This window comes from Rattus norvegicus, chromosome 10 (assembly GCF_021556685.1).
Source record: "Rattus norvegicus strain SHRSP/BbbUtx chromosome 10, alternate assembly SHRSP_T2T, whole genome shotgun sequence".
NCBI classification, from domain to species: Eukaryota; Metazoa; Chordata; class Mammalia; order Rodentia; family Muridae; genus Rattus; species Rattus norvegicus.
Genome location: NC_141543.1, coordinates 18,898,650 through 18,916,196, shown reverse-complemented (window position 1 = coordinate 18,916,196; position 17,547 = coordinate 18,898,650). Strand labels below are relative to the sequence as shown.

At 45.7% G+C, this 17,547-nt stretch overlaps 1 protein-coding gene across 1 annotated transcript; it reads right to left on the bottom strand.

Annotated features, from left to right (window-relative positions):
- Window positions 1-8,639: 8,639 nt before the first annotated feature.
- Csap1 (common salivary protein 1) lies at window positions 8,640-10,611 on the bottom strand. Its single transcript, NM_133622.2, has 4 exons — window positions 10,602-10,611; window positions 10,430-10,513; window positions 10,128-10,230; window positions 8,640-9,033 (listed from the first exon to the last, which is right to left on the bottom strand). Exons 2-4 carry the CDS (start codon window positions 10,503-10,505, stop codon window positions 8,715-8,717), a joined length of 498 nt encoding a protein of 165 aa, NP_598306.2. The 5' UTR covers window positions 10,506-10,513; window positions 10,602-10,611; the 3' UTR covers window positions 8,640-8,714.
- Window positions 10,612-17,547: the final 6,936 nt, after the last annotated feature.

Sequence of the window (17,547 nt, the reverse complement as noted above, 5' to 3'; positions counted from 1 at the left end):
TAATAAGGGGGAGATGTAGAGGGCCGCTATAACATTCGCCACCACAAGATGGCGCTGGCTTCCACTGCTCCCCACGTGGAAGGCCAGGATAGCTTTCGCCATTACAAGATGGCGCTGGCCTCCACCGCGCCAACCGACTTCCTTTCAGGAAGTTAACTGTGTGCGCATGTGCAAGAGTGCCTTCGTGCCAGGTCTTTGCCCACTCCAGGGCGTGCCTAATGAGATCATGGGTAAGCAACCAATCAGGTGTGGATGCTCCGCGCTAGGGTGTATATAAGCCACGCCATGCCGGCGCGCAGGGCTTCTCCTTAAGATTTTTTTTTCTTTTTTTCGGAGCTGGGGACCAAACCCAGGACCTTGCGCTTGCTAGGCCACTGAGCTAAATCCCCAACCCCTCTCCTTAAGATTTAATAAAAGTTTTGGCTGCAGCAAGGATTCATATGTCCCCACGTGTTTTCTTGCTGGCGAGACAGCGCGGAACAGAAGCAGAACACTCTGTTCCCATAACTGGCTGAAAGAAAACAGGAAAACAGGTCCACAGCACTCCTGACACACAGGCCTATAGGAGTTCGAGCCAATGTCAGAAATAGCAGAAAAAGGTAACACCAGAGACAACCTGATGGTAGGAGGCAAGCACAGGAACCCAAGCAACAGAAGCTAAGACTACATGGCAACATCGGAGCCCAATTCTCCCACCAAAGCAAACACCGAATATCCAAACACACCAGAAAAGCAAGATCTAGATTTCAAATCATATTTGATCATGATGATGGAGGACTTTAAGACATAAGGAACTCCCTTAGAGAAATATAGGAAACCACAAGTAAACAAGTAGAAGCCGTTAGAGAGGAAATAAAAAAATTCCCTGAAAGAATTATAAGAAAACAATCAAACAGGTGAAGGAATTGAAAATGGAAATAAAAGCAATAAAGAAAGCACAAAGGGAGACAACCCTGGATATAGAAAACCAAAGGAAGAGACAAGGAGCTATAGATAAAAGCATCACCAACAGAATACAAGAGAGAGAAGAGAGAATCTCAGGAGCAGAAGATTCCATAGAAATCATTGACACAACTGACGAAGATAATGTAAAACAGAAAAAGCTACTGGTCCAAAACATACAGGAAATCCAGGACTCAATGAGAAGATCAAACCTAAGGATAATAGCTATAGAAGAGAGTGAAGACTCCCAACTCAAAGGGCCAGTAAATATCTTCAACAAAATCATAGAAGAAAACTTCCCTAACCTAAAGAAAGAGATGCCCATAAACATACAAGAAGCCTACAGAACTCCAAATAGATTGGACCAGAAAAGAAAATCCTCCTGTTACATAATAGTCAAAACACCAAATGCACAAAATAAAGAAAGAATATCAAAAGCAGTAAGGGAAAAAGGTCAAGTAACATATAAAGGCAGACCTGTCAGAATTACACCAGACTTCTCACCAGAGACTATGAAAGCCAGAAGATCCTGGACAGATGTCATACAGACCCTAAAAGAACACAAATGCCAGCCCAGGTTACTGTATCCAGCAAGACTCTCAATTAACATAGATGGAGAAACCAAGATATTCCATGACAAAACCAAATTTACACAATATCTTTCTACAAATCCAGCCCTACAAAGGATAATAAATGGTAAAGCCCAACATAAGGAGGCAAGCTACACCCTAGAAAAAGCAAGAAACTAATGGTTTTGCAACAAAATAAAGAGAAGACAAACGTAAACATAATCTCACCTCCAAATACGAAGATAACAGGGAGCAATAATCACTATTCCTTAATATCTCTGAACATCAATGAACTTAATTCCCCAATTAAAAAAAAAACAGATTAACAAACTGGATATGCAATGAGGACCCAACATTTTGCTGCCTACAGGAAACACACCTCAGAGACAAAGACAGACACTACCTCAGAGTGAAAGGCTGGAAAACAACTTTCCAAGCAAATGGTCTGAAGAAGCAAGGTGTAGTAGCCATTCTAATATTGAATAAAATCAATTTTCAATTAAAAGTCATCAAAAAAGATAAGGAAGGACACTTCATATTCATCAAAGGAAAAATCCACCAAAATGAACTATCAATACTAAATATATATGCTCCAAATACAAGGGCACCTACATACATAAAAGAAACCTTAGTAAAGCTCAAAGCACACATTGCACCTCACACAATAATAGTGGGAGATTTCAATACCCCACTCTCAGCAATAGACAGATCATGGGAACAAAAATTAAACAGAGACATAGACAGACTAACAGAAGTCATGAACCAAATGGACTTAACAGATATTTATAGAACATTCTATCCTAAAACAAAAGGATATACCTTCTTCTCACCACCTCATGGTACTTTCTCCAAAATTGACCATATAATCGGTCATAAAACAGGCCTCAACAGATACAGAAAGACAGAAATAATCCCATGAGTCCTATCAGACCACCACAGACTAAAGCTGGTCTTGAATAAAAATAAAGAAAGAACGTCCACATATACATGGAAGTTGAACAATGCTCTACTCAATGATAACCTGATCAAGGAAGAAATAAAAAAAGAAATTAAAGACTTCTTAGAATTTGGTGAAAATGAAGGTACAACATACCCAAACTTATGGGACACAATGAAAGCTGTGCTAAGAGGAAAACTCATAGCTCTGCGTGCCTGCAGATCTGGAAGAAATGGACAATTTCCTAGAGAGATACCAGGTACCAAAGTTAAATTAGGAACAGATAAACCATTTAAACAACCCCATAACTCCTAACGAGATAAAAGCAGTCATTAAAAGTCTCCCAACCAAAAAGAGCCCAGGTCCAGATGGGTTCAGTGAAGAATTCTATCAGACCTTCACAGAAGACCTCATACCAATACTATCCAAACTATTCCACAAAATTGAAACAGACGGAGCCCTACCGAATTCCTTCTATGAAGCCACAATTACTCTTATACCTAAATCACACAAAGACCAAACAAAGAAAGAGAACTTCAGACATAATTTCCTTATGAATACTGACACAAAAATACTCAATAAAATTCTTGCAAACAGAATCCAAGAGCACATCAAAACAATCATCCATCATGATCAAGTAGGCTTCATCCCAGGTATGCAGGGATGGTTTAATATATGGAAAATCATCAACATAATCCACTATATAAACAAACTAAAAGATAAAAACCACATGATCATTTCATTAGATGCTGAGAAAGCAATTGACAAAATTCAACATCCCTTCATGATAAAAGTCCTGGAAAGAACAGGAATTCAAGGCCCATACCTACACATAGTGAAAGCCATATACAGCAAACCAGTCGCTAACATTAAACTAAATGGAGAGAAACTTGAAGCAATCCCACTAAAATCAGGGATTAGACAAGGCTGCCCTCTCTCTCCCTACTTAATAAATATAGTTCTCAAAGTCCTAGCCAGAGGAATCAGACAGCGAAAGGAAATCAAAGGGATACAGATTGGAAAGGAAAAAGTCAAAATATCATTATTTGCAGATGATATGATAGTATATTTAAGTGACCCCAAAAGTTCCACCAGAGAACTACTAAACCTGATAAAAACCTTCAGCAAAATGGCTGGGTATAAAATTAATTCAAATATATCAGTAGCCTTCCTCTACACAAAAGAAAAACAAGCTAAGAACGAAATTAGGGAAACAACACCCTTCATAATAGTCCCAAATAATATAAAATACCTTGGTGTGACTTTAACCAAGCAAGTGAAATATCTGCATGATAAGAACTTCAAGCCTCGGGGTTGGGGATTTAGCTCAGCAGTAGAGCACTTGCCTAGCAAGCACAAGGCCCTGGGTTCAGTCCCCAGCTCCGAAAAAAAGAAAAGAAAAAGAAAAAAAGAAAAAAAGAACTTCAAGCCTCTGAAGAAAGAAATTGAAGAAGACCTCAGAAGATGGAAAAATCTCCCATGCTCATGGATTGGCTGGATAAATATAGTAAAAATGGCCATTCTACCAAAAGTGATCTACAGATTCAATGCAATCCCCATCAAAATTCCAATCCAATTCTTCATAGAGTTAGACAGAACAATTTGCAAATTCATCTGGAATAACAAAAATCTCAGGATAGCTAAAACTATCCTCAACAATAAAAGGACTTCCGGGGGAATCACTATCCTTGAACTCAAGCAGTATTACAGAGCAATAGAGATAAAAACTGTATGATATTGCTACAGAGACAGGCAGATAGACCAGTGGAATAGAATTGAAGACCCAGAAATGAACCCATACACCTATGGTCACTTGATTTTTCACAAAGGAGTCAAAACCATCCAATAGAAAAAAGATAGCATTTTCAGCAAATGCTGCTGGTTCAACTGGAGATCAGCATGTAGAAGAATGCAGATTGATCCATTCTTATCACCCTGTACAAAGCTTAAGTCCAAGTGGATCAAGGACCTCCACATCAAACAGATACACTCAAGCTAATAGAAGAAAAAGTGGGAAAGAATCTCGAACACATGGGCACTGGAGAAAATTTCCTGAACAAAACACCAATGACTTATGCTCTAAGATCAAGAATCGATAAATGGGATCTCATAAAACTGCAAAGCTTCTGTAAGGCAAAGGACACTGTGGTTAGGACAAAACAGCAAGCAACAGATTGGGAAAAGATCTTTACCAGTCCTACAACTGATAGAGGGCTTATATCCAAAATATACAAAGAACTCATGAAGTTAGAGTGCAGGGAATCAAATATCCCAATTAAAAATGGGGTTCAGAGCTAAACAAAGAATTCACAGCTGAGGAATGCCAAATGGCTGAGAAACACCTAAAGAAATGTTCAACATCTTTAGTCATAGGGAAATGCAAATCAAAACAACCCTGAGATTTCACCTCACACCAGTGAGAATGGCTAAGATCAAAAACTCAGGGGACAGCAGATGCTGGCGAGGATGTGGAGAAAGAGGAACACTCCTCCACTGTTGGTGGGATTGCAGACTGGTACAACCATTCTGGAAATCAGTCGGAGGTTCCTCAGAAAATTGGACATTGAACTACCTGAGGACCATCTATACCTCTCTTGGGCATATACCCAAAAGATGCCCCAACATATAACAAAGACACATGCTCCACTATGTTCATAGCAGCCTTATTTATAATTGCCAGAAGCTGGAAAGAACTCAGATGAGAAATGGAGAAATGGATACAGAAAGTGTGGTACATCTACACAATAGAATACCACTCAGCTATCAAAAACAATGACTTTATGAAATTCATAGGCAAATGGATGGACCTGGAAAACATGATCCTGAGCGAGGTTACCCAATCACAGAAAAACACACATGGTATGCACTCATTGATAAGTGGATATTAGCCCAAATGCTCAAATTACCCTACGTACACAGAACACATGAAACTCAAGAAGGATGACCAAAATGCAGATGCTTCATTCCTTCTTTAAAAGGGGAACAAGAATAGCCTTGGCAGGGGATAGGGAGGCAAAGTTTAGAACCGAGGCTGAAGGAACGCCCATTCAGAGCCTGCCCCACATGTGGCCCACATATATACAGCCACCAAACTAGATAAGATGGATGAAGCAAAGAAGTGCAGGCTGACAGGAACCGGATGTAGATCTCTCCTGAGAGACACAGCCAGAATACAGCAAATACATAGGTGAATGCCAGCAGCAAACCAGGGAACTGAGAACAGGACCCCCGTTGAAGGAATCAGAGAAAGAACTGGAAGAGCTTGAAGGGGCTCGAGACCCCATATGAACAACAATGCCAAGCAACCAGAGCTTCCAGGGACTAAGCCACTACCTAAAGACTATACATGGACTGACCCTGGACTCTGACCTCATAGGTAGCAATGAATAGCCTAGTAAGAGCACCAATAGAAGGGGAAACTCTTGGTCCTGCCAAGGCTGGACTCCCAGTGATCAGGATTCTTAGGGGAAGGGCAGCAATGGGGGAAGGGTTGGGAGGCGAACACCCTTATAGAAGGAGAGGAGAAGGGGTTAGGGGGATATTGGCATGAAAACTGGGAAAGGGAATAACATTTCAAATATAAATAAGAAATACCCAATTTAATAAAGATGAAAAAAAGAAAAGATAAAAGGAAGTAAAAAAAATGGCAGAAAAAGGGATGATTCTGAGAAATATTTGACAGAATAAGATAGGCCCAACCCTCATAAGAAGAGAAAGGAGGGCTAGAGAGATGGCTCAGAGGTTTAGAGAACTGGCTGCTCTTCCAGAGATCCTGAGTTCAACTTCCAGCCACCACATGGTGGCTCAAACCATCTAGAGAGATACTCATGAGATCTGATGCCCTCTTCTGGCCTGCAAGCATACGTGCGGGCAGAATGCTGTGTGTGTGTGTGTGTGTGTGTGTGTGTGTGTGTGTGTGTGTGTGTGTGTGTGTGTGTGCCTGCATGTATAATACATTAATAAATTTTTTTAAAGAGAGGAAAGGGAAGCTACTTAAGAGAGTGGTACAAAGGGGTTGGGGACTTAGCTCAGTGGTAGAGCACTTGCCTAGCAAGCACAAGGCCCTGGGTTCGGTCCCCAGCTCCGAAAAAAAGAAAAAAGAAAAAAAAAAGAGTGATACAGAGAGAAAAGGGGAGAAGGTAGATTTACTTGGAGAGTTTTACAGAGACAGGTTGAAGAGAGAAGCAGGTGAAGACAGACGCAGACAGAGAATGAGAAGACAGAAGGTTAGAACAGATTGTTAAAGTTACACTGAGGTTAGGGGTTGGGGATTTAGCTCAGTGGTAGAGCGTTTGCCTAGGAAGCGCAAGGCCCTGGGTTCGGTCCCCAGCTCCGAAAAAAAAAAAAAAGTTACCCTGAGGTCAATCAGAGCAATTCAGGAGAGGCAGAGAGGTAGAGACAGACACAGAGAGAGAGAGAGAGAGAGAGAGAGAGAGACAGAGAGAGAGAGAGAGAGAGAGAGACAGAGAGAGAGAGAGAGAGAGACAGAGAGAGAGAGAGACAGAGAGACAGAGAGACAGAGCGACAGAGAGACAGAGACAGAGACAGAGACAGAGAGAGACAGAGAGACCAGATTGAATCAGTCAGCTTGGCAAGGAGTTTAAGCCAGAGCAGCTGAGTTGAACCAATCATCCAGGGATCAGGGAGAACGAGGAAGGGTGAGCTTATTGAGCATGAAGTCTCAGAGGCTAAAAACATTCTAGGTCTAGATTGGATTGCATGGAGCCTAGAAGCTTCCAAGACTAGGCCTAGGTTAGCAGACAGAGGGAGGACGTCTCAGAGATAACAATTATTTCAGCTGAATGAAAGCTACTTTTACAGTTCTCAACCTGTGGGTCATGACCACCAGCAAACACATATGTCCGGATGATCTTAGGAACTGAGACACCTCTCAGTAGCAAAATTACAGTTATCAAGTAGCAAGGAAAATAATTTGTTGTTAGGGGTCCCCAAGATTACTGGAAATACATGATTTTCTGTGGTTGTCCCCCACAGATTGAGAACTCATAATCTAGAACCATGTCCACCTTGACTCTCCTCACCAGTCACTCCTGTAGAGAGGCCAGAGCCGCCTGCACCTGGAGGGCAGCCTTAGGGTCACAGGAGTTCAACACCAGAGCCTCAGGGCTAACCTGAGAACTCTCCCGTTGCCCATTGCTTACTTTCCCCGAGAGTGCTGGGAGTGAGGGCACCTGCTTCTTCTCCATACCGCTTATGAGCTGGGGGAGAGCCAGGGAATATTTGAACCTGGGCCTGGAGCTCCCTTCTTGCTGCATCTACTTGGCTGATGCTCCCTCCTCTCTGAAAGCCAAGCTCAGATCCCATTCCCTCCAGGAAGAGTTTCTGAAGCTCCTCAATCTTCCTCACCCCTTCCACACACCTCCCTGCACATGGACCCAGGGATGTAGGCACATCAGCAACCACCATGAGCTTCTGCACTGACCCCTATCGCAAACGGTCCATCCCCTGAACTGCTGGCCCGTTTCTGTGTCCGTGTGTGTGTGTGTGTGTGTGTGTGTGTGTGTGTGTGTGTGTGTGTGTGTTGTATTCGAGAATGTTGGGGAACTCATGCACTTATATATGTGTACATACCTGTGGAGGCCAGAGATTGACCGTGGGTGTTTTGGGGCAGCGGCTGTCTATATTTCTTATTTTGTAAAGCAAGATCTCTTTCCTGAAGGAGAGCTTGCAGATCTGACTTGACAGGCTGGCCCGTGAGCACTGAGGACCATCCTGTCTCTACCCCTCCTCCACCCTCCCACTGCTGTGGTTCCAGACTTGCGCCAGCTTTTGTGCAGGTTCTGGGGACCAAACTTAGGCTCTCATTCTTGAACAGCGAACATTTTCCCCACTGAGCCACCTCTGTAACTCCTCCAGGTTCCCACCGCCCCCTTTTTTTGGTCCCCTAGTGCAAGGAAGAGTCAGATGAGAACAAGCTATTGGCAGATGTCTAATGGCCTCCCTTGCACAAACAGAGAAACTAGAGCGATGCAGGGCCAGCAGATGAGAGCTGGTTTGCCCCTGGTGCAGAGCACAGTGCACAATGGGTGGTCTCTGAGCTGACACTTCAGATGTTATAGCTTAAGGTCTCTGTAGGTGGGGCCCAAATCCTTGCCAGATCTACTTCTACCCACCCTTCATTTTGGAGCACAGAACCCTCTCAGACCCAAGGATTACACTAAGACACACAGTTCATGCAGATGTTGTATTTATTAGTGGATTCAGTTTGGAAGTACCTGACACTTCAGTTTCAGTGGCCATATACCTTACTCTGTACATGTACCGTTTACATTTCCCCACAAATACCTCATGCCCTTTAACCCACCTGTCACATAATAGCCACAAATGCCCCTGAACACATGGTTGGGATTTTCAGGATAGCTAGTGTACACATATCTACCCGTCAAAGGCCCTATTATTAACTCCCGAGGCTGGCTAGTAGTAATGATTATTTGATGCATAAAGATATAGAATGATCCGGAGAACCCAAGGACAGTCTCATCAGGGTTCAGCTTGACTTCAATCTCAGCCCTTCCAGAAGAGCCATATTCTTGACTCCAGTTGTTGCCAAACTTAAGCCGAATGCTAGGAAAAAAGAAACATTCCAAACACTCAACCAGACGTGCATGACCCGCCTTCCTTGGTCTATGGTGCCCCTCCCCGCTCTCTTTCGGCTTCTAAAGACAAAAGACATACTAAAGAAGAAAACACCACTCACAAACACTGTGACCTGAAACCCACTACTACAAGATGGCTCCGTTCCCTCTTGCACACAGTAGACAGCACAAGCAGAGAGGACCTTGGGAACGAGCTCACTGAGACCTTCAATGGAAGCAGCTGCTGTCAGTCGTAGCTGACCCTGGCCAAGCTTGGATTTCCTCAGCCTAGGTCACTTCACAGCAGCAGATCTCAGAGCAGGCACCTTCCATGCCCCTAGGAAACTTCACCAGTCAACCCGCTAAGTTCATCAGCGCCCTCATCTTTGGTCTTGTGTCAGAGCTTTCTGCCCTGTTCACACACTCTCCTCAACCCTCTGGTTCTCTCCTCTGTTTCTTGGGTGTCTGGTGTTCTCTACGTACAAAGCAGAAAGCCATTCCTGGCCTCAAGCAGGGTGGCCCCCACTCTCAGAGGACTGACGTGGGGTCTTCTGCTTCCAGCATATCTTACCGCTCATGTCCCCTCAGAGCTGCACTCTGACCCTCTCCTCTTTATTTTTTTTTTTTCGGAGCTGGGGACCGAACCCAGGGCCTTGCACTTGCTAGGCAAGCGCTCTACCACTGAGCTAAATCCCCAACCCCTTTTTGTTTTGTTTTGTTTTGTTTTTTGACCCTCTCCTCTTTAGACCCTAACCTGACACACTCGATTTTGCTATGGAGTTTGGGCCTTTCATGGTTGACTTCAGTAAGGAGAAGCATCTCCAACCTTCTTTGATCAACTCAAGAGGCAACAGGAAGAATTTACAAATGAATTCTGCCAGAAAAAGCCTGTGTGCAGGAGAGGTAGAAGAGACAGGGACAAGACAAGGGTTTGGCTGGGAGCTCTGTGACTCTGTTAATCAAATGACTTTAATGAGCCACCAGAAGCCAGATGGGATTCCATGAGAAGCATATAAAAGGTTTCCCGAAGCCATGGAAAGAATCGGGAACCAGTAGTAAGGGTCATCATCCCATCTTACTTACCTACTAAGAATGTTATTCTTCAAACTTGCCCAAATTCCTGTTACAGGTTCTCCTTCGGGTGCAACAATACAGAAATGTTTTCCAGTTTCTGAGCCATGATATCCTGTGTGCATAAAACCCCCAAAGGGACAAAACCCACTCAGTCATGTGGAGGATCTGTCTTTCCACCCTTGAAGCCAGGAAGGGTAGTCCTGTGACAATATTTAGTCTGTGTCAAAGGCTGGGTGCAGTCCCCATGTCTCCTAGGTTGAGAGAGATGAGCTGGCCACAGGAGAGAGGGACAGATTTCAGACTTGACTTACTACTTTGTGTCAAAACGGCGGGGGTCCCCAAGAAGGCAAGAATCAGTAAGGGCAGCATGGCCTCCAGCTGGAACATCTGAAAATCTGAGGGAAAGAGCAAAGACCACCCAACTCCTAGACAGGGAACCAGCCGCACTTTGCCATGCCCACCCCTGGGAGCCACACACCTTACCTGGCTGGGAGAATTCACCTTGGTGATCTTGTGCCTGGATCTCTTTCCCCTCCCCTTATATGCTCCTGGAGCTTCTTGGGCCCCTGTCCAGAAGGAAGGAGCCACAGGCCTCCAGAGAGACAGGAAGGAGCTGGTAGGGGGTCTCTTCCTGGGGGTGTTCTCAAAGCCATTTTGGAAAGCTACAGGGCACACTGTGTTTGCCGTCTTGGCACTGTAGCCTATGTCAACAGGACTGTGACACTGATGGCCATTTATTTCCATTGTCACCTCTGGGCTCTCTCCCACAGGTACCTGGTCACAGTTTGACTTTAGAAGTTGGAGAGGTTTGTTGAGAGCCCTTCCCCAGCTCAGCCCAGCAGATTTCAATCCTCTGAGTAACATAAGTACTGATCTCAGAGACACTACAGAGCAGGCCCAGGGCCTCTCATTGAGGGGCCTAGGCAGTTCCTTGGTCTGGCACTCTTCCCAGAACAAGCCCCCTGCCAACCTCAGAGAGCCAGAGACAAGTCTTGCTCCTTCTATCCTGCTTAAAGAACAAACAAGAGGCATTCTGATAATAGGTGCTTGACCTGTCCCGGCTCTCTGTGGTGGTCTCTCTTCTATGATGGATTAAGTAGTAAGGAAGAACAGGAGAGAGAGGAGAGAGAGAGAGAGAGAGAGAGAGAGAGAGAGAGAGAGAGAGAGAGAGAGAGACTCAAGACATAACAGGAGCCATGATAAAAGTCAGAGAGTGAAATCTCTTATCCAACCCATCTGGCAGCACCAGGGGCCTGACTGAGCTGTGTGTGTGTGTGTGTGTGTGTGTGTGTGTGTGTGTGTGTATGTGTGTCTGTGTCTGTGTCTGTATCTGTGTGTGTCTGTGTGTGTGTATCTGTGTGTGTGTCTGTGTGTGTCTGTGTGTGTGTCTGTGTGTGTATCTGTGTGTGTGTCTTATGTGTGTGTGTATCTGTGTGTGTGTCTGTGTGTGTCTGTGTGTGTGTCTGTGTGTGTATCTGTGTGTGTGTATCTGTGTGTGTGTGTCTTGTGTGTGTGTGTGTGTGTGTGTGTATGTGTGTGTGTGTGTGTATTACTTGGGATTGAACCCAGACCACCAATACATTAGGCAAGTGCTCTACTACTGAGCTATATGAGAACCCTTTTTCTTCTGTTACTGTGTATGTTGATTTGGGAGTACATGAACATGTATGCACGTGTTGATGGACATCAAATGTCTTCTTTTTCTTCCCTCTCCTTCTCCTCCCCCTCCTCTTCCTTCTCCTCCTCCCCCTCCTCTTCCTATTCTTCCTCCTCCTCTTCCTCTTCCTCTTCCTCCTCCTCCTGTTCCTCCTCCTCCTCCTCCTCCTTCTCCTCTTCTTCTTTTGATAGGATCTTTGTATTATGGTCCTGACTGGCCAGGACCTAACTATATAGACTATATTTACCTTGAATTCATAGAGATCTGCCTCTGCTTCCCGAATGTTGTGACTAAAGGTCTGGTGTTCCACACCTGGAGTTTTCCTACTTTTTTAATTTAAAAAGAAAATGCATATATGGGTGTTTTGCCTGTATATAAGTCTGTGGACTACTTTTATACCTGTACACTTGGAGGCCAGAAGAAGGCATCAGATCCCCTGAAACTGGAGTTATAGACGGTTGTAACAGTGCTGAGAGTCCAACCCAGGTCCTCTGGAAGAGCAGCCAGTGTTCACAGTTGCTGAGCCCCCTCTCCAGCCCCATTATTCCTATGTTTTTAGACCTTCTCTCGGCAAACCAAGAGCTCACTGATTCAGCTGGACTCTTGTCAACGGGTTCCAAAGATGCTCCTGTCCCCCACTTCCTTGCACTAGCACTACAAGCATGCACTGCAGAACCCAACCTTTTTACGCGGGTGCTAGGAATCAAATTCACACCCTTATCTCGTTGGCAAATGTTTCACCAACTGAGCCATCTCTTTATCCCTTCCTCAAACCCGAAGAGCCCCTTCTTTATCTGGGTGGTGATGTTCTCCAGGGCTTGGGTCCTCAGAGGCTAACCTCTGTCTGCTGTACTTCCCTCTGTCTATCCTCTATCTGCCCCTTCTCAGCCCCTTCTTGAAGGAAGACCCGTGAAAAGAACCTGAAGACATGTTTGTCAAGTCGTTGTGTTAGTGACTGAAAAGCATCCCATTGGAATGGTCTGGGAAGACGGGATGGAGAAAATGATGAAGGAGGAGACAAAGGTTATTTGGTACCCCACCTGGGGCAGAAAGCGATTTTAGGAAGGGCATCCTCAGGGTCTCTGGAGATAGTACAAGGGCATGACTGTTGATACAGTATGGAAGCCAGCTTCATGAGGGATGCGATGGATGAGTTGGGTCTCTGCTGTGCCTCCAGCCTTTCATCTGTTTATATCTGGAAAATCAGAGAATTACAGAAAATCTTCAGTGTTTCTGTAAGAATCCACAGAGATCTTCCATCTAAGTACCAGATGTCTATGACGTGCAGGTCAGGGTCATTCTATGGAAAGGACATAAGCCTAGAAAGAGCAGATGTGTGTCTCTAGGGCAACAGAAGGCCGATACCATGACAACAGAAGGCTGATACCATGGCGATCCCCTGCTCCAGAGCTCTGAGGAGTCATGAGAAGGGGTGTGATGTCACGCACTGCCTCTCTCCTCGGTGAATGGATTGAGAGCAAGTCAATGTGTCTTGATGCCCTCGTATGTTACAACAACTTGCAAAAAAAATGGCCTTGCCAGGAACTAGAGACCCTGGTCTCCTGGGGATGAGGGATGGGCTACAGAACGGGAAGGAACCTCCATTTCCTGAGTCAGGAGGAGCTACTAATACCTATCAAGGGGTGAGAGAGCTAGACCTTCAAAGGCCACACTGGCCTGCCTTGTGTTTCTGAGCTGAGAATGTTTTTCACTGTCTTATAATCATCATAAAAAGTGAAAAAGCAGAAAAATATTTTGTGACTCATGACAGTTTTCAGGGTTGAAGTGACTAGTGCCTCCAAGGTTGAGAGCACGGACTGCTCTTACAGAGGAACAGATTGGGTTCCCAGCAGCCACATCAGGTGGCGCCTACCACTTACAATTCTAGCTCCCAGAGATTAGATGGCTTCTTCTGGCTTCCAAAGATACCTAGACTCACATGAATATAACACCTCCTGCCCCCGCTTGGACATGTGCGCATACACGCACATGCACACGTAATTAAAATAAATCTTTCCCCCTTTTGAATACAAGGTCTTACTATGTAGCCCTGGCTGGCCTAGAACTCACTATATAGGCTGCTTAGCCTCCTACTCCCAGAGATCCATCTGCCCCTGCCTCCTCAGAGCTGGGATTAAAGACCTGCACTACCACATCTGCCAGGAAAAAAGAAAGAAAAAGGAAAAGAAAAGATTTCTATAATCTTTATGCCTTCCTCATCCCAAGGTTGAGAGCATGTGTTTGCTGTCTGCACTGTTTTGGGCTCACAGAGCAGACATTATCCGCTCTCTCACACAGTCTGCTGACCCTGTACATACTCCTTACCCTGGAGCAAGTGCAGCTTGATCCCTGGTTGGCTGGACAAGAGTGTAGGGGTTCTCGTCAATAGCTATCTTTAGTGGGGGCTAGGAAGGGGATCTCTGACCTGCATACCTGCACTTGGATCTCAGTACTGCACTGTCTCCCTAGGGAGGCTCATAGATGCCAAGCCCCATTGATGGATGCTGCACCCACTTCACTCACCCTTCCAGCCCTCCTTACACCTCTACCCTGCAGACACAGTGGAGGCTTGGTTGGGGACAGGGCAACAGATCCCCTCCTGATGCTCCAGAAGGATCCTTGAGGAGGTGGAGGCGGAAGGGCCTGAGCTCTTGGCAGACACGCTCTTGGAGCTAGGGGCCTGGAAGGGAACACAAAGGGGGCTTGTGTTCTGTCCCAACCCAGCCCAAGGGCACTTTTGTGGGCTGGTTGTCATTTCGAATGCCAAAAGGAGGGTCTGGCTGGTAGAGGTTCAAGGAAATACCCCTTGAGTGGAGGGTAAGGAATACATTGACTTAGGCTGGCCAGAGAGCATTATAGGATGTGCCCAGCCGCTCAGGGAAGGAACACTTTCATGGTGTTGGGATGTAGGAATGGCTACCACACATTCGTGCACCTACACGTGATAATACACACTCACCCAGCTATGCCCATGTTGAACAGATACAGTCCTCACATGCGCAGGGGGTATGGGGGGAGTCCCATCTCAAAAGAGTCTTTCTCTGTAACCCCTCAGTCACAGAGCTGGCCCTGAGCCTACACCAAAGAATGCTCAACACAGGCCTTTTGTCCCTCAGGATCAGGACTCCCCCAAAGGGGGATTTACTGGGCATTTATCAACTGCCTTGGGCACAACCCAGGCTGCACTGTGCCAGGGATGGAACAATGGGGCCTTCTCCTCCAACAGAGGTGGGCCTTGGCCTGCCGAGTCCATAGGGTAGGAGGTGGGTGTAACACACAACTCTGGTCTCCCTCCTCTCCTGATATCGGGCTACAGGAGACTCCTCTGGACACTCTGGATAACTGGGTCTCCGTCTGCAGCCCACTCAGAGCCATATCCATGGAGCCAACTACAGGAAGCTTCTGTCCTCACTGGGAGGCTAGATCTTGGGTCCCTGGCTCTGGTCTTGGGAAATTTGGCCAGGGTGTGATTTCTGGGGCCAAGGAGGAAGCTGGCTCCTCCACATATCCCCAGCTGATCCCTGCAACACAGGAACCAGACAAGACTGATGGGAGGGGAAGACGAAGGACCAAAAGCCAAATGGTGTATGTGTACAGTGAGAGACAGAGGCTGTCCTTGTACATAGACTCACGTCAATGCTGCCAGGAAAGGACACTAAGAAGAAACCAAAATCGGGAGGCAAATTATTTCTATATTAATGAAAAACCCAGCAACCTTCGCCCAAATCCCTCCTCCATGCCCCTCCCTTCACTAAGCATTTTTGCAACTCTCTGACCCAGAAAACTCTTTAAAACACTGTATTAGAAAACAAGGTGCCGGGCTGGAGAGATGGCTCAGCGGTTAAGAGCTCTGACTGCTCTTCTAGAGGTCCTGAGTTCAAATCCCAGCAACTACATGGTGGCTCACAACCATCTGCAATGGGATCCCATGCCCTCTGATGGTGCGTCTGAAGACAGCGTACTTATATACACTAAATAAATCAATCTTTAGAAAATCAAGGTGCCAATCACATGCATTGCCTCATTATGAACATAATTCCATCAGTGGGTCAGTGAGATGGCTCAGTAGCCACTAAGCCTGCCAGCCTGAGTTCTATTCCCCAGGACCCACATGATAGGCAGAGCAGAAAGAACTGATTCCAACAAGCTGTCCTCTGACCAGTTCAAAATATGAGCTGGAGGAGCACATTTGGGTCAGAGCTGGGTTACAGGAGATGTGATAGGCCCACCCCCACCCTTGAGTGTGGGAGTCTGGGTACTTGGTGTTGAAAGCCCAGCTGAGGATAGGACAAAAGGAGTTCTGAAGACATTGCTCCAGCAGCACAGACGCTGGAGGTGTTTGCAAACATGGTTTTAGGTTCTGACATTTTTCTTCTAATCTGTTTTCACCCCAACTGGGTCTCCAATCCTCAGGATAAGTCCCTAGACTCATCTCCTTTCTCTCAAACTGTCCAGGATCACTCACAGGCCACTGGGAGCAAAGGGACAGTGAGGGACAGTGCTTAACACATTCAAACACCTAGCTCAAAGCTTTTGAGGCTGTGGGGTCTTGGAACTGAGTGTGAGAGCGGGGTTGGGGGTGCTACCAGCAAAGGATTTCTGAGAGTGCAAAGTGAGGCGTTTCTGGTGGCGCTTGCCCATGTTGCATTCTGGGACCTCGCTGCAGCCTGGGTTCTAAACACACAATGTGCTTTGGGTTCTGCGTGTGTCCCCATACCACACAAGGCTAACAAGAGCTGCCTGAAGTACCTGGGCTCAGATTCAAGACTATCGTATGCTATTAACTGCAATGGTTGTTACTGTGCACACTACGTGCGCTGTGCGTAGTTTAATTACAGCAAACAAAGACTCAATGTTGTCCCATGTCATTCTTCAGCATGTTAGGTATCCAGAAGTTTTCTCTTTGGATTGTAGAGAAATAAGCATCTCGATTAGCACACAAACTCGCACTCGTTTTTAAAAATGGTGAAAGGGCTGGAGAGGTGGCTCAGTGGTTAAGAGCACCGACTGCTCTTCCACAGGTCCTGAGTTCAAATCCCAGCAACCACATGGTGGCTCACAACCATCTGTAATGGGATCTGATGCCCTCTGATGGTGTGTCTGAAGACAGCGACAGTGTACTCATATACATTAAATAAATATTTTTTAAATGATGAAAAGGGGGTGGTGAGATGGCTTAATGGCTAAGTGGCTGCTCTTCCTAAGTCCAAATCCCAGCAACCATGGGGGCTCATAACAATCTATAAAGGGATCTGATGCCCTCTTCTGGTATGTACATGCAGATAGAGCACTCCTACATTAAAAAACAAAACAAAACAAAAAAAAAACAGAAAACAAGGGGTTGGGGATTTAGCTCAGCGGTAGAGCGCTTGCCTAGCGAGCACAAGGCCCTGGGTTCGGTCCCCAGCTCCGAAAAAAAAAAAAAAAAAAAAAAGAATAAAAAACAGAAAACAAAAAAAAAAATGGTGAAAGGGCTGGAGATAGTTCAGCATTTGTGAGCACTGACTGCTCTTCCAGAGGTCCTGAGTTCAACTCCCAGCAACTACATGATGTCTCACAACCATCTATAATGGGATCTGATGCCCTCTTCTTGCACGCGGGGATATATGCAGGCAGAACACTTGTACACAATCAAATACATAATACACAAATAAATAACTTTTTAAATGGTGAAAGGGGGCTGGAATTCTTGCTGCTCTCCCAGAGGCTCAGAGTTCTGTCACCAGCACCCACATCAGTGCCTCATAGGCTGCAGAGACTCCGACACCTCCT